Source organism: Puma concolor, chromosome D4 (genome assembly GCF_028749965.1).
Source record: "Puma concolor isolate L17-30 chromosome D4, mPumCon1.1.hap2, whole genome shotgun sequence".
In the NCBI taxonomy this organism is placed as follows: domain Eukaryota; kingdom Metazoa; phylum Chordata; class Mammalia; order Carnivora; family Felidae; genus Puma; species Puma concolor.
This window is the reverse complement of record NC_141679.1, coordinates 88644228-88662508: the sequence shown is the minus strand read 5'-3', so window position 1 is coordinate 88662508 and position 18281 is coordinate 88644228. Positions and strand designations below refer to the sequence as shown.

The 18281-nt window shown below is 59.6% G+C and overlaps 2 protein-coding genes across 4 annotated transcripts; one reads left to right on the top strand and one right to left on the bottom strand.

Moving 5' to 3' along the window:
* Positions 1–21: 21 nt before the first annotated feature.
* NTMT1 (N-terminal Xaa-Pro-Lys N-methyltransferase 1) lies at positions 22–8773 on the bottom strand. 3 transcript variants are annotated; one of them, XM_025912784.2, is made up of 4 exons: positions 8612–8773; positions 2569–2780; positions 1460–1712; positions 22–411 (listed from the first exon to the last, which is right to left on the bottom strand). In XM_025912784.2, exons 2-4 carry the CDS (start codon positions 2728–2730, stop codon positions 155–157), a joined length of 672 nt encoding a protein of 223 aa, XP_025768569.1. In that variant the 5' UTR covers positions 2731–2780; positions 8612–8773; the 3' UTR covers positions 22–154. The 3 variants fall into 3 exon arrangements, with proteins under 3 accessions (XP_025768569.1, XP_086540374.1, XP_086540375.1); XM_086684248.1 differs by lacking the exon at positions 8612–8773 and adding an exon at positions 8137–8545; XM_086684249.1 differs by lacking the exon at positions 8612–8773 and having other exon boundaries at positions 2633–2770.
* Positions 8774–11649: 2876 nt separating this feature from the next.
* On the top strand, positions 11650–17641 carry CD4H9orf50 (chromosome D4 C9orf50 homolog). Its single transcript, XM_086684244.1, has 7 exons — positions 11650–12427; positions 12669–12759; positions 12861–12977; positions 14935–15098; positions 16613–16778; positions 16971–17145; positions 17427–17641. The coding sequence occupies exons 1-7, from the start codon at positions 11893–11895 to the stop codon at positions 17493–17495; spliced, it is 1317 nt and encodes a 438-aa protein (XP_086540370.1). The 5' UTR covers positions 11650–11892; the 3' UTR covers positions 17496–17641.
* Positions 17642–18281: the final 640 nt, after the last annotated feature.

Genomic DNA, 18281 nt, shown 5'->3' with positions numbered 1-18281 from the left:
TTTTGAAAAAGAGTCCAGTGAGCGGCGGCAGACAGGTGTATTTCGAGGTCTTGCTCCGCGTCCCCGAGCCATCGTCATGGAGCCTCCGGGTCTTGCCCCGCTGCCAGCCCCCCACCCTGCGCGGCGCTGGTCCCTTACTCCTGCCGGTCCCTGCTCATCTCAGGGCTAAGCTGTACACGTGATAGATCTCGTCGGGAAGGTTCTCCTGGCGCTCCTGGGCTAGCAGGCTGAGGCCCGCGCTGCGGATGATCCTGTGGACCACCTCGAGGCCCCGGCACACGCTGCTGTCCACGTCATCCAGGATCACGCCCTCCTGGGCCATGTTGTCTTTGATGACAATGATGCCATTGGGGCGCAGGCCCTGCTTGCAGCGCCGCAGGAACTCGGCCAGGTGCTGATCAGTCAGGTGACCTGGGGACCGCAGAGGCTGGGGTCACTAGGGAGCGGCACAAGTGTGTACCTGCCACTGGCCGTTCCCTTCAGCTTCCCGACTCACTGAGCTCGCCCTCTGTGTGAACACAGCCTCCCTGGCTCTCGGCAGCCCGGAGACGTTTACCAACCCCCAGGTGACGTAAGAGAAAACCGGCTCAGAAGTCACCCACCCAGGGCAGTCACAAAGCATGCAGCTGGGATCTCACCCTCACTGGGCGACTTCTGGGCCCTGCCCAACCCCACGCTCCACCCACCCCCGTCAGGCCTGGATGGCGGGAGCACACCGGAGTTCCTTCCCTTCCCTGCCCTAAAACTCCAGACAGGCTTTTTAGAAGCCCAAAATACAGGGCCGGGCCCAGTGTGTCCCTGGCAGGTCTGGAGTCCACCGCGGAACGGGTGGCCAGCTGCTGGTACGGTGGCCTGCGGCCGGGTCAGCAGCCCAGGAAGAGCACGTGGGGTGCGCCGTTGGGCTAAGTGGGTGCGGGAGGGGGCGGCAGGGCGCAGCTCGCTCTCTGAGCAGCAGGGACAGCCACGGCTTCGGAGCTTCCTCTTACTAAACACTGGGGTGCCTGGGTGGCTCAGTCAGCTAAGCGGCCCGACTGGATTTTGGCTCAGATCATGGTCTCAACGATTCGTGAGCTCAAGCCCCGCATCAGGCTCTGCGCCGACAGCTCGGGATTCTCTCTCTGCCCTTCCCCTGCACGCGTGTACGTGCTCTCTCAAAATAAACTTAAAAAAACTTACAAAAACTCATTCCCACTTTCTTCAATGTGCCTAAGTTCTTGCTCATTGACGTTTTTTCAACACAAAACTGCCCCCAAATGGGTCCTATAACAGGTACTGACACAACACGGAAAGGGTACTTGCAGGGAATGTTTCCCACAGTCCTGGCGGACCCAGGGAGGACCGGAGAAATCCCCGCCGCCCCGCCTGCTGCAGGGGCCCCCAAGGCCTCAGGGCGGTGGGGGGGGACCCACCTCTGCCGCGGGAGGTGTGTGGGAGGTGGAGAGGGCCGCGAGAAGCTCACCTATCACCCACTGGATCCAGATGACGTCGTAGGAATTAGGCTCGGGGCTGAAGTCCTGGAGGCCGCAGCAGAAGTAGTTCCTCACCCTCTTGCCCTCCTCCCCCAGGTAGGTCTTGGCTTTAATCAGAAAGTCTTCGGTCACGTCCACCATATCCACCACTCCAAAGAGCGGCAGGAGCAGCCGCTTGGTGATCCGGCCTATGCCGGCTCCGCAGTCCAAGGCACAGGAGGTCCCCGTCTTGTTTGGGCCTTCCTAAGAAGCAGGGAAGGCACAGACTCCGTGAGGACGGCTCAGAAAGCCAGAGGGACCCTGTCCCCGTGAAGGGACTGTTCCTCCCGAGCTCCCAGAGTTACTCAAATCAGAGGACCGGGCACAGGCTGGGGGCTGGCAGGCGTGGGGTCGTCAGTGGGTAGGAGCGCGGCACGTTCTCGTCCCGGGCCACACGTTTCTAAGCTGAGCGCCAACCTGCACTTACAGGTGAGCGCCTGAATGGGTGCGTTTAATCCCTCTTACTCCCGAGACCCCGTTAAAACAACAGAACGTGAAAAGAACTCAAGCAGTGAGAGAATGAAAGGGCGGTCAGGGATTCTCACCCGTTTTCACAGACCTGGGAAGATGGAACGTGGGCGGGGGAACACAGCAAGTAGCGTGGGGAGCACGCAGCCTCTGACGCTCACCAGGGGAGAGAGGAGGGGGAGGGGGAGGGCCAGGGAGATGCCAGCCCGGCACAGAGGAGGGCAGAGCGGGCGAGGGGGTGAGGAGCTGGGAGCCTGCCTTCAGCAGAACAGCCAACATCATGGCCCAGGGACCCGCAAACTCGGCAAGACAGCAAAGGACTCGGCCTCGGCAGAACCGAACAGTTAAGGGGAGACTCCGTTCTGGTGTCCGGGAGCCCCGGCACGGCGGCCAGCGCCCGTCTGGCAGCCTCGAGACAGAGGCCCCGGTCCACGCGCCACCCCCGCCCCAGCCTTTGAGGCCTGGGTCACTGACGCCAACAGCTAACGAGAGGCCTTGCGGGTTACGCATAAGAGGTGGCGCCCCGTGCAAACCAGGTGGGGCCGCCAGGGCCACATCCTCTGCTCCTGGAGAGCACACCAGACCTGCCTACCCTCAAAAACCTCTGCAGGAACTTCCGGGAGCTGCTGATGTCGATGCTGGAGATGTGGCCATACCCCCCGAGCATGCCGTCCACGGTGGGCGGGACTTCCTTCCAGTACGTCTTAGCCTTCGAATAGAACTGTTTCTCATCTTCGATCACCTCACTCGTCATGCTGTCACCAACCGACTCAGCTCAGGCACCAAACTCAGCAGCAGTGCCTCCTGAACAAGAAAAAGAGCAAATCAACAAGGCAGAGAGCCCCAGTCTCACCTCCACGCTTCAACGGTCACACAACCCTGCCTGCTGCAGGGAAATGTCCAGTGTCCCCAAAACCACGTATACGCGTTGGATGACAGGGCTTTGCCTCTTGTATTCAAGTCATTTTGCAAAGTCCCCTTTGTACCCGAGGAGGAGACCCAGAGTCCTGGGCTGCGAGTCCTTCCCTTACTGTACGTGACACCTGACCCCACGGCTTCTCCCCCTCGGCTAGAGAACCCCAATCTACACTTGAGGAAAGCAAAGCAAGGGGCCCCAGCCTTCCACGGTAGACGTCGCAGCTGGTCCCGGGAGGGGCTGGGGGAGTCCACACACCTCCCTCCCTCTCTCTGCTGAGCACAGAATGAAGCTCGCTGTGGGGTCCGGTCCTTTGTTAACCATGAGCCGGACCCTGTGCCAGGCGCTGTGCTGGGAACGGAGGAGACAGCCCCACGGAAACCGCCCCCCCCCCCCCCCCCCCCGCACACAATGGCAACCGTGCAAGGCCGCAGACAAACACAAGGTGTGGGCGCGGCCCACCCCAGGGGAGGCACTGCCCCGGGGAGTCAAAGAAGGAATCCCCAGGGATGACAACACATCAGCCGAAAGGAAAGGTGAGGAAGAGCTCACTAAGCCAACGGGCAAGCCTGCTCCAGGGGGAGAGGTGCGAACGGTGCACGGAGAGCCGTCGCGACTGGAAACACAGGGTCTGGGGGGACATGACATTAGACTCCTCCCTAAAGAGCAGTGAGCCTGAGCTCCTCTAGGTTAAGCAGGCGGACGTGTTCTGGACGGCTGTGTTGGCAGCTGTGTGGAATCCGGGCAAGAGTGAAAGCAGACAGGACAAGAGGGTGTCGGGAGAACAGGGGAGGGGCAGCTACAAAGCAAGCGCCGGGGCCGGGGGGCGGGGCCGGCCACTCAGGCCAGGGAGGGACAGAAGGGTCACACCTCTGCCGGGAGGCGCGGGCACTCTTCCGCCAGCTCACTACACACTTGCAAGTGCTGGTCTGGTTGCTCTGAGATAAAGCCCGGCCCTCAGAGAGCTTCCGGTCCAGCGGGAGACAGAAGCGAGGGGAACACAAGGCAGAAACAGGCCGCTTGCTGAGCCACAAGTGCTGTGGGAACTCAGAGAGGGGCAGATGGGTGGGGGGCGGCCGGGTTGGCAACCCGAGCTCGGCCCTCAAAGACCAGGAATGCTAGGCGGCCGGGGAGGGCACAGGCAGAGGCAGAGGCAGAGACGGCCTGGGCTGGCAGGAACGCAGACAGAGGAAGAGGGTGTTATGGGAGGGGGGCTCAGACAGGCAGACTGGGCCTGGATTGCAGGGGGGCCCACCGAGGACAGGTGGGGGACGTGGGTGTAGCCTGTTGGTAATGGGAAATCAACCAGCCGAGGGTTTCTGAAGGGCCCCAGGTGGGCGGCTGGGCCGGGAGCTGCGGCGGGACCACAGGCACACGGGGACCAGCAGGAGCCGGGGCAAGGGGTGGCAGCACAGAAGCGAGACCAGACAGGGTCTGGGGCGGGGGCGGCAGTGCATGCTCCGCACGCGTGCGCTTCCCATCGGCCACTGGATCGTCACGACCGACCGTGAGCCCGGCACCACGATCACCCCGCCTCACCCCGCAGTGCAGCGGGATCTGATGCAGAAGAGGGCTGGGTGCCTCACCCAGGGGCAAGAGGCCACGCTCCTCCCTCGTGGGCAGCTCATCCTCGGCACAGGCTCGCAGCCTGAGTGTCACGTGCTCAGAGGCCCTCCCTGACCAGCCCCGCCAAAGAGGCTTCCTCCAGCCCCCCGATCCAGTCCGCTCGCTGCCTCCAGAAGGCGTGCGTGTATCTGCGATTACACTGTTGCCTCCACCCGGATGGAAGCTCCGGGGGCGTGACCGCACCTTTTCACCACTGTGTCCCCGGCACCAAGCCCACACGAGTCCCTTAGCGCAGGGGTGAAAGCCCCCCGATCCACCACCTTTACATCACTCCACTGGGTGGCCGCTAAGTCGCTGACTCCTGGAACGCAGGGCAACTGAGGAAAGCCTCGTGTGGAACCCGGGGAGAGTGCTCAAAAACAAGAGAAAACCCCCGGGATGGAGAACTACTTAAGGGTTCCGAGACAAGTAATCAGACCGGAAGCAGGAAAGTGCCCCCCCGCCTCCACTGAGGACGGGCACGCAGCCCTCGGATCAGAATTTAGAGACCACAAGAGAAGGACGGGGAACGGAACACGAGAAAAGCTGAAGCATTTTCACCGGCCACGTTCATTACGAGCCTAGCCCCCGATGCACAACTGTACTCTGAACTTGTCCTACGAGACCAGGAATCTTCCAGAAGCAGCAGGCTCACCTCTGCCCAACAACTCAGGACTGCTCCTCACTGATGCCTCGGTGAGCCCTTTCCGGGCAACCCAGCCAGCCAGCGGGGCCACCAGGGGAGGGCCCTCCTCCCCACCTTCCTGGCTCCTTCCCGGACTCGGACGTCCCCCACGGACGAGGCCACACGCCAGCCCCCTGAGGAACCAGAAGAGAACCGACAGCTTCCACGTGCCCTAGCGGGTCCAGTTCTTAGATCTGTGACTGTCACCGTGTCCACCTTCTCGAGCCCTTCTGCGGCGCAGGGAGAGTCCTCCAACCCCCCTCAGATCCTCCAATCAGCTCTCAGGCTGATGTTCCAGCTCCACTGTTCAGGTACGAGGGTCTGGGACCACAGTGAAGACAAGTTCCCATCACCGTGTCCATCAAAGAGCCCTTCGGGGGAGCAGGCCGGAGGGGCCCTGGTTCTAAATACAGCGTCTCTCCACGCTGGCTCGCCGCCACATCCCACCCAGAAAGAGACAGCGGCACACGGCCCGGCAAGAATGAACTCTCGCTGCGACCCTGAGATACACGGTAAGCAAAGGAACGCAGAAACCTCCCGATACCCAGGAACGCCAGCTGTGGTAGAGTGGGCATCGCTGCGGGCCCCGGGCGGGCCACTAGCCTGAACGTCACGAAGGAGCTGGGTTTGGGGGCCCCACAGCCACCACCACCCAGGAAGGACGGCATCGGCCAGCGGCGCCCCCACGCAGCGCTCACACGGGAGCCTGGCAACGCCGACCCTTCCCCACCAGCCCCCACCAGTCTTGGCGAACCGCTGGTTTCGCCCTCGCAGCTGTCTCCCCACTGGCCCGGGAGCTCCTTGGAGAACACCCGCGACACCCTGAGATCGACCCCTGTATCGCTCTCGAACCACACGCAGCACACAGGCCTTCAACAGAAAGTTCACTCCCGCCAGCTGACCAGAATAAATGTGGGGCCCGACCCTCCCCTGGCGGTGTCTGCCTTTCCTCCCAGAAGGTAAGCTTCCTGGAGGCAGGGACATGACCTCACACCCCCTTAGCGCAGCACCTGATACAAGGTGGCTGTCTGCTAGTTGGTTGTTGAATGACCCAAAGAATGAGCCTTGTCTGGCCACAGTCATTTTCCACTTTTCAGAAAACCTACGGAAATCCAACCGTTCCAAACTGGGAACACTGAAGGCCATTACCGACAACGTGAGTTTTTGCTTTACCGAAAGCTTTCCAACATGGTCTCTCTAAATGTCAAGGTTCTCTGAATAATCTAATTTACAAGAACTCCACTTACAGGCAGATTCTAGGAACAGGCCAGGGGAGGGACGTCTGGGCCGAGACATGGCAAGCATAATTTTGACATTTGTTCCAACAGCTGATTCATTAGTAAACGCGACTCCGTGGGGCCCTGTCTACACTTTGTCTCCCAGCGTCCCGACTGGAGTGGGCAGGAGGTCCCTGGGAGCCAGAGGGAACAGTCGTCAGTCAAATGGCAGGAAGTCCCCCTATACTCTGCCCGGCGGGGGTGAGGGGCTGCAGGGCTCCAGGGCTAGGGAAAGGGCAGTCTGGCTCTGTGGGCACGCCAGGCGAGCCGGAAGAGGAAGAGAGGCCCTTTGCTCATAGTGGGCTCTGTCACCTCCTCTTTCCCTCCAAGGTGTTTAGGGTGACAGATGGGCAGTCGCCCCAGCTACCACTCTCCCAGGACCCCTGGAAAAGAATGGTGTCCGAGCCGTGCCGGTCAGTGCTTTGTGGAGGCATCACACCCTCTCTGCAAAAGCCTGGAGGCCACAGGAGGCAGGAGTCTGCCTGGAGTTACCTCCTCCCTCTTGCAGCCTGCTGGACAGGGCCTGCTCTCCCTGGATCGGTGACAGCAGCTGGACATAAGGGAATGGCAAGGTGCTCTATGAAAAAGAAAGCAAAGGAAGGAGAAAGAAGACCAAAAAAAAAAAAAAAAAGGGGGGGGGGGCAGTGGGGAGAGATTTAAAAACAAACTAAGGCTCTGGGGCGCCCGGGTGGCTCAGTCGGTTGAGCGTCCGACTTCGGCTCAGGTCATGATCTCCCGGCTCGTGAATTCGAGCCCCGCATTGGGTTCTGTGCAGACAGCTCGGAGCCCGAAGCCTGCTTCGGATTCCATGTCTCCCTCTCTCTCTGCCCCTCCCCCACTTGTGCTGTCTCACCGTCTCTCTATCTCTGTCTCAAAAATAAATTCAAAAACATTTTAAAAAATTTAAAAAAAACAACCAAAAAACCCAAGTCTCTGGTGGAGTCAAATACACCAGGTCTGAATCCTAGCTATGCTTCTCTCTGGCTGTGTTGTGTAAGCTCACATAAGACACTTCACCTCGGTTAAGTACACTTCTTTATCTATAAAACAGGAACAGCAATGCTGACGTCACAGGAAGGCTGGGATGATTAAAGGTGGGTATAAAAGCATCAAGTGACCCATAGAGTGCCAGGCACGCATTATTTCTGCCAAATGAGATTCTCATCAATTCTCACTGGCAATCCCAGAGATCAAACGAGATAAATACCCTGAAATGCCCTATAAACTGTAGAGCGTTGGACACATCTAAGGGATTATTACTGTTATGCTGGGTGGTGGATTCGGGACACTCAAACAGCTCTGCAGACCTGCAGGAGAGGGGAGTGGGACGCTATCTCTGTGACTCTATAGCTTCTGGTCGCCACCAAAGTGTTCCAACCCCCCCCCCCCCCCCCCCGGCCTACCGCTAGAAAACCATTCCACTAAGGGAGTGATGTGCCTTCAATGCACACAGGAAACCAGGAAGAGCACACGGAGGGAACCCAGACGTCTTACCACAGTCAAGGCCCTACCAGGGCAATGATTCTATACGTCCAGACCGTCTGCAATCCTGCCCCACCCCACCGTCAGGGCCTCTGACACCAGCTGTCTCTGTCCCAGAGTCATCCCGCCGCGCTGATGGGCAGCAGAGCCCGGGCCTTTCGTTCGATCTGGCAGCCCCTCCGCAAACAGGCTGACCTTGGCTCCAAGGGCTCTTGGCTGGCGAGCTCTCTTCTGAGCGGCACCTGTGTCGACCGTAACTGGGGCTGGATCCAAGGTGAAATAAGATAGCAACTCCCATGCAGCGGGCACTGCTCTGTGCCCGGCTCTGACCTGAGCATTTTACTGAACCCTGACACCGACTCTCCGAGTGCCTGCTCTCCTTGTCCCCGCTTCTCCAGGGGAAACTGAGGCTCAGGCACCGAAAGGGACTAGCTGCGACCCCGGAAGGGCGTCGGGGGAGGGGCTGCCCCGTCCAGGCTCCGGGTGCCCCGGCCTTCCCCTTCCACCAGCCCCCAGCGACCCCCTTGTCCGACCTCCCCGGGACGCGCACGTGGGGCCCCGGCAGCTCGCGCCGGGTCACGTGACGAGCCGGGACCTCAGGGCGCCGAGGCAGTTGGCGGTCGGGGCCACCTCTCCCCCGCCGGCCGCCTCTCCGCCTCGCGCTACTCACCCCGGGTGGGGGCTCCCGGGACCCGGGAAAAGAGGACGAGGAACAGGAAGCCGAAGGGAGGGCGGCGGCGGCAGCGAACCCCCCACAAGCCCACCGCCAGCTCCGTCAGACCACGGCCAGACGCGACACCTCGCGGCGCGCGCTGCCTTTGTCCGCACACGTCACTTCCGGGCGCCCGGGGGCGGGGCCGCGACTAGCCCCGCCCCACGGCCGGTTTGCCCCGCCCCGGTCGGCTTTCTGGTTCCTGGAAGCACCTCTCAGTCTTAAAAGAGCCTGGGCGCCGCCGAGCCTCTCCTGCCTCCAGCACGTGCACCGGTTCGTTTGGAGGCTGAAGGCTGGACTTTTAAAAACGAGCGTTCTGTGGGTTTTCCACCGGGGAGAAAGAGGGGAGGAGCCTCATTCCTCAAATCGTACCCATAACAATTTGCACCTTAAAATAATATGCAGAGCCAAGAGAGAGAGAAAGAAAAAAAGAAAAGAAGAAGAAAAAGAACCCTTGATGGCACCAAGGGGATGCTACCTCAATTAAGCAAAACAAATCCTTGAAGTTTCCATTCCAAAAAGCCTGCCCTCCCACAGGTTCCTCCCATGTGTAGAAATTCTGGAGGGATACCTGAAAGCAATCTTGATGGAAATATGATGGGTTTGCACGTGGTAGGACTTGTGACCCTCTCCAAGGAGTCCTCTTCTTCCAGACTGGCGTGCTTACTCACTTCCCAATGCTCTGAGTGTTAAATTTGTAGGATATTGCCGGTGGAGCCTTCAGCCCTGTGCCTGCAGTGTGCTGTCAGTAAATAGACAATATTTATTATAAGTTCATTTTCCCTAAACTGACGTCCTGGTCTTAGATGCCTTCCTCTGGGCTTTGCACACAGGAAGTACTTCAGGTGTGTTTGCTCTAATGACATGAAAGCTGGGGAGGGGGACAGGCTGCAGCTGAGTCCCCCAAATCTGTTTACGTATATATTATTTGGCATCCTCTCCAGAGTACTCCAAATCAAACTTGGTTCCCCTGGCCTGGGCCCCTCTCCCAAGCTTCATTTTCCGTGGTCTCTAAGGGAAGAGGATAAATCCTGAACAATCTCAATTGCTGGATGTGGATTCTTCCTTTGGGGGCAGCTCTGAGCCCAGCTTTTCCAGGGGTGCCTAAAAATCCACCCCTACCTACCTTTTTTTTGGATGGCTCAGCCGGTGGAGCATCCAGCTTCATCAGTCATCAGGTCATGATCTCATAGTTCATGAGTTCTAGCCCTGCGTCAGGCTCTGTGCTGACCGCTCAGAGCCAGGAACCTGCCTCAGATTCTGTGTCTCCCTCTCTTTCTGCCCCTCCCCGCTCATGCTCTGTCTTTCAAAAATAAGTAAACATTGAAGAAAAAAAAAAAGAAATCATGTAGTTAGTCTGGTGTTCCTCGTCCATTTTTTTAAAAAATTCATGTACTCTTAGAATAAACGTAAAAAATGTTCACCTTTCCAGGGAATAGATATAAAAAGATTCACCTTCCTGGGGTGCCTGGGTGGCTCAGTCCGTTAAGCATCTGACTTTGGCTCAGGTCATGATCTCATAGTTCATGCGTTCGGGCCCCGCATGGGGCTCTGCGCTGGTGTGGAGTATGCTTGGGATTCTTGCTCTCTCCATTCTCTCTGCCCCTCCCCTGCTCATGCTTTCTCTTAAGATAAATAAACTTAAAAAAAGAAAATGTTCACCTTCCCCACTCAATATTCCAACTTCCCAGGGAGGTACACCCTTCCATCCCTGGTTGAAGAGTATTTGCAGAAAATGGAAGTACATCGGCTATGATACTTCCTCTGGGCCGACTTGTAAAATTGTCAAATTATACCATGCCAGTGAAATTGCTGGGCCAAACAATCCTTCTCCCCCACTCCAATTTCACAACGCAAGCTTCTCCCCTGCCTCCTCCCAGCCAAGAGTCACGGATGGGGTCCAACAGTCTGTTTTACCACGGAGCCCTGAGAAAGGACAGCTTGTCCAGCATTTTGAACCAAACGGAAGCAGAGCCTGGACTGGAAATCAGTTCTCTTGGTTTCCAAGCCCACTGCCTTCTTACTGCCCAGCCTTCCAGTGGAAGCTGGGCTTCCAGACCTACCCAGCCCAAACTTGACCCACCTGGGCCTCCCAAATCCAGAGAGGGTAGCGGAACCCTGGCGTTTCCACCGCTGGCTTGGGCCCGGCTGCCCTGGTCAGGAGTCCCACCACCCCCTTGTGCGGGCAGCTTTGGCTTTCTGGGCCCAAAGCCCCACCCTCTGTCTCCAGGCCTGAGAGACCATCGCTCCCCGAATGGCCTTGGGTGAGGGGCGGATCACAATGACCCTGAAGAGGCCCAGGAGGGAGGCCTGGAGGGAGAGCAGGGAGGGTCCAGCAGATGGACCAGGCCGGGAAGATGGGCTCTCTCAAGGACCAACCCACCAGTTAGGGGGCTCCAAACTCAAGGGACCTCCTCAGGACTCACCCAGAAGCCCCACTAGGGTGAGTGTGATACCAGGAGCCAGCTCAGAGCTGACAATAATCTGGGGGTGGGGTGTGATAGGGAGGAACCAGGCTCCAAGACCTCCCCCCGACCTCCAACTCAGTGTCAAGATGCTGGGGGCAGGCGTGGAGCTCTGTCTCCCAAAGGGGAAGTTTGTTAAAAATAGGTGTCTTGGCCCCACCCCAAACCTACTGAGTTAGAACCTGGGGCATCCGCATTTTCAGCAAGCTCTCCACCCAAGGGGCCCTGGGGCCCCAGCAGGACCGCGCAACTGCTGGGCGGGTCTCTCCTTTCAAGCCTAATTCCCCGTGGAGCGCTAACAGCGTGAACAGGACAGCAGCACTCCCGTGTGCTGAGCCACAAAGGGGGCAGGTGCTCCGTCACCCCCATTCTACAGATAAAGGCACTAAGAAAAGGTAATCGATTGGCCTGTCCAAGGTTGCGAAGCTAGTAAGCAGCGGAACTGAGACTAAATCCTGAATTTCAAAAAGTTTAAAATGCTAACAACATCGATAATAGTAGCGCGCCCCCTCACCTAGACGTCACAGCAACTCAGAGAGGTCACAAATGACGTGACCATTTGGCAGGTGAGGAAACAGAGGCTAGGCGAGCTCTAGCCTGAAGCCGCTCACTGCCTGGCGAACCGGGGGCGTTACCCCCAAACCACACGACCCGGCTCTGGGGCTCTGGGCACTATGGCCTGGGGGCTGGTCTACGCCCTCCTCTGCACTTTACGTGGCACCCCCCGCCCCCACTGAGGCGTGAGGACGCCCTGAGCTGAGCGCAGGGCCAGACATGACCCGGCGTCACCCCAACCCCTGGACGCAGCAGGTGGCGTCCCCCAACCCCTGGACCCAGCAGGTGGCGCCCAAGGGGCTCCCTGGCGACCGCGCTCGCCGAAGGAAAGACCCGCTGCTGCCCAGTTTGCCCCTGCCCCAAATCCGGGGAGTATCTGGCGCGGGGGCCACCCGGGGCTCGAGGGCCTCGGGGAGCGACGACGGGTGGTGGGGCGGGTCCTCGCTCCCAGAGCTGGGGGTGGGTGTCAGGAGCGCCCCGCTGACCCTGCCCACCCTGCCCACCCTGCCCACCGGGGCCCAGCGGGCGGCGCAGAACCGGGCGAAGCTGAGGTCGCTCCTGCTGCCGCCCCTGCTCCGGGCCGGTGCGCCCCGGGACCCCGCGCCCCGGCCTGGAGAGAGCGAGGACCCCTGCAGGGGCTGGGCCAGGGAGACCCCGGACTCCCGGCTCGCGCTCCAAGGAGAGCTCCTCCCCAGCAAGTTCCGGGAGTTCCTGCAGCGGACGGGGGCAGAGTGCGTCCGGGCGACGCCACCGAGTGAGGCCCCGCCCAGGACCCCAGGGGGCGGGGCGGAGTCATTTCTGGAATGAATGAAGCTGCTGTTAGTTGAGGACGCCTGGCAGAGCCCTGACGACCGCCCCTTGAGGGCGGGTCTACCATTGCCCCTGTAGTACAGATGAGGAAACTGAGGCCCAAGGCCGCGTAACTGGGAAAAGCCTAGTGAGGACTGTCCCCAAGGGAAGGCTCATAGCTCTTTCCCCCTCCTCCTGGCTCCCAGCATCCTCAGCACGGCAATCAAAAAAGAGTGTGTCAGAGCACTGCCAGCATCTTCCCCGGTGTCCCCACTGTTCCTTCCCTTCAGACCTGCGGTGAGTGTCGCTGACCTGCTGGTGGGGACAGGGTTGCCATCAGTGCTCCGAGGGTGGGGACCCTGGCCACTCACGCCAGGTGTGGCTTGTGTGTCTTCAAGGGGTCAGTCATCGTACTTCCAGAATAGTCTTAAGAAGATTTTGCTGCGTCGGATACCTGCCCTGGGGACCCTGAAGAGAGATCGCTCGCAATTCATCACCTTCAAAAAGGCCAACCAGTGAGTTACAAGAGGCTGGCATTATGGGGGGTGGGAGAAAGCGTTTCTTCTGTTCTTTCCTCTGTATTTCACCTGTGAGTCTATCCATCTGTCCACCGATACATACATCTATGTGTCTATCCGTGAGTCAGGTCTTCTGTTGATCTGTCAGTCCCTCCATTCGTCCATCTAGCGGGTCATCCCTCTATCCGCAAACTCTGACAATTCTACCCACCATCCAGGAATCCAATGATCAATCATCTACAAACCTTTCCACGCACTTGTAAATCCAGGATACTGTCCATCTGTAATCTCGTTATAAAGCCAGAGATGAGTCCACATGCCTGTCTGTCTAGCCATCCATCCACCCGTCCATACGTCTATGCCTCCTCCTAAGATCCAGTCCTTCTATTCAGACCTTTTCCTGAACTCATTCATCAGTCCGTCCATCCATCCACCCACCCAGTCGTTCGTCCCATTCATCGGTCCATTTCTTCCTCTAACTCTGATTAGAGTTAGAGGGAAATATGGGGGGAAATAAGACAAGGGATGGAGGCTGGAGAAGAGCCTGGGCATTAGAGCTTACCTGCACTCGATGCCATAGCTCTAATGGAGAGGAAAAAGAATGCAGAAAAAATTCCCCCAGCATACACAGGCTTAGACAGAGGTGAAAGGTGAAAAACATCGCCCATGAGTTTAAAGACCAAAGAGTAAATACGTGACATCCATGCCGTTCCTTCTCGTTCTGGGCCCATGGCTGACAGTTATCATCGGATCACAGCATTTTTCCCCACTGGGCCTCGAACCCTCCCTGACACAGCGCTCCAGGCCGGCGCCACCAACGGATCGGCGCGGGTGCCGGGAGCGGAACCCATTTGTCAACCCAGGAACTTTAAATCAGTGGGGCCAAATAAACACACTTCTCCCAAGATATAATAAGGAAAAGTGTGGAACTCTTTATCCCCACTATGACACACGGCAGAGAGAGACACATTCGCAGCGTTTCGCATTGAAGACCGAATGCTTGCGCACCTTATGGTGTGCGAGATTCCCTGGTAGGCCCTGCAGGGGACAGCGGGGTGCGTCGGATTAGGCTCCGGGAGCCTTTGACGGGAGAAGCTGAGATTCCAGTCCTAGGGGCAGGGCTGGGGTGCACCTGTATATGGCCCTGCGGCCAGCACAGAGCAGGCAGCTGGGGGAGCGCTAGGTCCCAATGCCCATAGCCTGGCACTGTCCTGACATCTCCTGGCTTCCTGGCTCCTTAGTGGGCTGATGATAGGATCCCTTCCGGGGATCCACTCAGACACAGAGATGCAGTCGGATAAATGGCTGCGGATACGTCCATCTGTGTGTACTTAGAGTTGAACGTGGCGTTTCTGAATAACAGATCCACGGACGGATCGGGCCGGCCCTTCTGCAGCCTTGCCCTTGAGGCTGAAATTAATAGCAATAAATGCGTACTGGATGCCTCAAGTAAGTTATCGGAGACCTAGCACCCTCTTATAAGGATGCTGTTATCATACCTACAAGACACAATACGTAACTTAAAGGGGGAAACTGCAAAATGGAGACGTGAGTGCGGGCTGCCCCGGGTCACGTGGCCGGGAGGGCCGTATTCTCGCTGCTGAACTGCTTGATATATAAGAGTGCCGGCTCTGGAGCTAAGATTCGGATCTTGGCTCCACCCTTTACCGGCCGTAGGACCTTGGGCAGTTGCAGAACATCTCTGTGTGCCTCAGTTCTCCTCGTCTGTAAAATGGGAATAATAATCATGTCGCCCAGGGTGGTGTGGGCGTGACGGGTAGACTGATGCCCGTTACGTGCCTGACCCCATCGCCCGGCCGGCGTGGGGTATTCAGGAGAGGCCGGCTGCTGGGGCTCTCAGGATGCACGGCGAGCTCTGGTCCAGCGGGTGTGTGTGGCCCGGGGTGGAACGTGGGGCTGGGGACTCAGCCGGCCCCCTTGCCTCTCTCGCCAGGCCCCACGGTGTCCAGGCCCCCAAGCTCAAGGCTGTGCTCACTCACAGCTCCTCGGGAGAAGGCTCGGGGAAGAAGCGTAGGCGCTTCTGCCCCTTCCGCGTGCGATTTGCTGATGAGACCCTGCAGGACAGCGCGCTCCGCTACTGGGAACGTGCCTTGGCAGGTAAGCAGACAGCAGGGGGAGCCCCAGGACTCCAGAAAGTTCCAGCCTGGAGCCCAGAGAGCAGAGGCGGCGGCCCTGGGTCCTGGGAGTGAGGGCCGCCCAGAAAAGGCCAGGAATCCACTGACCCTACGGAAAAGGTACCTGCACTGGCTTCTCCGGAGAGTGTCGGAGGCTCCTCGAGGGCCAAGGAGAGGGGCTGAGGTCCTGCAGAGGTGTCCCAACGTGGGTGGCACCAGGGAGCAGCCGCCATGGAGGGAACAATGGGTGCCCGGGCCCGGGCACCACGGGAGGACTTCTTCCTGCCAAGGGCTTGCACGTGTCATATCTGCCCACGTTGGGGACAGGCCCCACAGCCTCCTGACCCCACGTCTGGTCCCCTCCATGGCCTACAGGGGCTGAAGAAGACGGGAAGCCACCGAAAGCATCTTCTCCCCGTATCCATGAAGGCCTGCCTGGCTGAGGAGATGCCCAGAAAGGTCCAGAAGATCAAACCGTCTCTCTGGGGGAGGCAGGCACTGCCTGGTCCAGCAAAGAAGCCGGCAGCCACCGGGCCTGGGTTCTGGGATGGAAGTTTGCTCTCAGCTCTTTGGCGGGGGATGGATGTGGTAGTGTTTGCGTTGGCATAGTTTCCAGTGTTTTCTAAAGGTGTCAAGAGGCAGGTGGGAAGAATACCGTGTCCTTGCTCTGGTATAACCTTTATCACCTGCCCTGCCCATCCCTCCCCCGCCCTGCCCCCTTCTCCATCTGCCCGGCCTCTTCACTTCACAGGATCTAGCTGCCCCAGGGCCTCCAACAGCTTGCATCCATTTATTGAGCACCGACTGTGTGCAGTTTGAGCAGAGGCTGCTCCAAAGCCTAGCTGTGGGTTAAAGCCCCCAAATCCCAGACCTTCGCTGATTAGGAAGGGACCCTCCCCAGGCCCCGTAAGGTCATAGGAAATTGCAAATAGAAGCTGCAGTTTCGCCCAACTTCTCGTCGTTGGATGGGGAAGCCAAAGCCCCGAGAGCAGGTGACACACGGTGGCCGACAAGAGAAGCCACGGTTCCCCCAGGGAGACACGGTTTCGTGGGAATGGCAGTTGGCTGGGAGAAGCTTCCTTTTCAGCCACGGGCCCCAGGAGCTGTGGTCACATCCCGGGGCGCCAGAGTGGGGCTCGGCTGCTGACTTCCCAGCCCCCTCCATCCCTGCAGAAATCTCGGTATTGTCTCTGGACTTCGATGGGGGCGTGACTGGCCTTCCCACTACGGGAAAGAAGGCCCTTGTGGGGGCTGCCGCGGGAGTGGGTATGTGTGTGGTGGGGCACAGCGTGGGTAATAAAGGCAGAGACAGTCACGCAAGATAGTTTTAAAACCTGAGCCTTCTCTGGAGGCAGCCATAAGGCGCTGGGGAGCCTTGGGTTGCCATGGAGACGGGGTTCGGCCCGGCCTTCCCTGCTAGAGGGAGGAGGGGAGAGTGGGGGTGCCACCCGGTGCCCCCTCCAGGTAGAGTTCTCACTGGAGCCCTCTCTCCTCCAGTCCGGCAGGGCCACATCGAGAAGGGGATAGCCACCGGGTCAATGACATCAGAACGGGTGTTCAGGAGTGTCGGGAGATGGCTGGAGCGTTTGCCCAAAGCCCTGTGCCCCAGGGCCCAAGAGGAGGCCACGGCCAGCATCTCGTTCGGCTGGGACTGCCCGGGCCTGTGAGGCTTCCAGGGGGAAGAGGCAGGATCCACACGCATCGCCAGGGCGCCCCCCACCCCGCCCTCGCCCCGTAGACTTCCCCACCCCGCAGCCGGCAGGCTAAGGGTCTGGGCCTCTGAGGGCCCGGGGGAAGCCACGGGGGGACTAGGGATTCGGGGGCCGTGCAGCTCACAGACCTCTGTTCCCCTCAGGGCCCCCCAGGAGCCACAGGGCCACCTCTCTGAGGATGCCTCCATGAAAAGCAGCCTGCCCTTCATCCCCAGGGCCACCACCCAGAGGCCGCAAAGTGGCCTCAAAACCTTCCTGGAAGCCCACAGCATCCTGGAGCAGGTGGACAGATCGCCCAGCTCCTGGAGCCAGAAGCTGGTAAGCCCCTGCTGGCAGGGTCTCCTAGAGCACCCCTGCCCAGCGGGGTGGCCGGGCCCCCTGGGGCTAAGGGGTGGGATGGATCCGGATCCCAGGCCCCCAGCCCAGTACTTGCGAGCGCTGGGCTCTCTTTGCATTTCCGTCTCTTCCTCTGGAAAACGGGGCTGACCCCAGTTGCCTGCCCTCTTGGGCAGTGGCAGAGAATCCCCCTGGGCCCAGAGAGCCCCGTCTCCTGGCCAGAGGCCCCGCAGCGCCCAGCTGTTCCCTCCCTGTCACTCCAGGAGTCCTTCCTGCCCAGCGTGGCGCTGGTCCTGAACCGAGGCTGCCCTAAGGGCTCCTGCCTTCTGTGACGCCACAGCAGGCGCCCAGGTGAATGACCACTGGAGCCCAAGCCCACGTGTGGACACGGGGCTGAGAAGAGGCCCTTCCTGTCCCACAAATAAACATACATTCTAGGTGGCTGGGACCTGCTGCCGGGTCTCACCCTACAAGGCTCTCTAGGTGCCAGACTGCTGCTCTCTGGGAGTCCTGGACCGAAGGGAGGGAAAGGACAAGGTCATGGCTGGGATGAGGCTGAGGGGTGGGGGCAAGGCACCCTCAAGGCCCAAGGCTTATTCCAAGTGAACCCCTCTCCTGGAAGATGGGAGGCCTGCCACGCCTCAAGTCTGGGACCAAGCCTCTGTCGACCTAGATCAGCCCACACCTGCCCCGAGCCCCAGCCCCAGCGTCTATCTACCTGCTGACCTCCACCATGGAAGGAAGGGGGCCAGACTCCCACCGGGTGGACAAGCGTTTGCCTTCTGCGTTCCCCAGGCCAGGTTCACACCACCTGGTCCCGGGGGGGAGGCGGGGGGGGGGGGCGAGCAGCAGCGTGGGTGGGGGCCAGATGTTTCTCCCCCAGTGGTGGGTGGGGGGAGGAGCGGGCGGTGCTCAAAATCACATCAAGAGGCGGCAAAAGACGAGGCGGAGGTTATCTGATCCCTGCACCGACCCCCACCGCCGCCCCCGTACAGCCGTCTGCCAGGTTGGGCCCAATCTCCTGAGCGAAGTTTAAGCCCCCTCCTCCCCCTTCCCTCTGTCCGCGAAGCTGCGCTGGGGCCCCCAACCAGGTCTTTATCGCCACCTCCTGGCCAGTG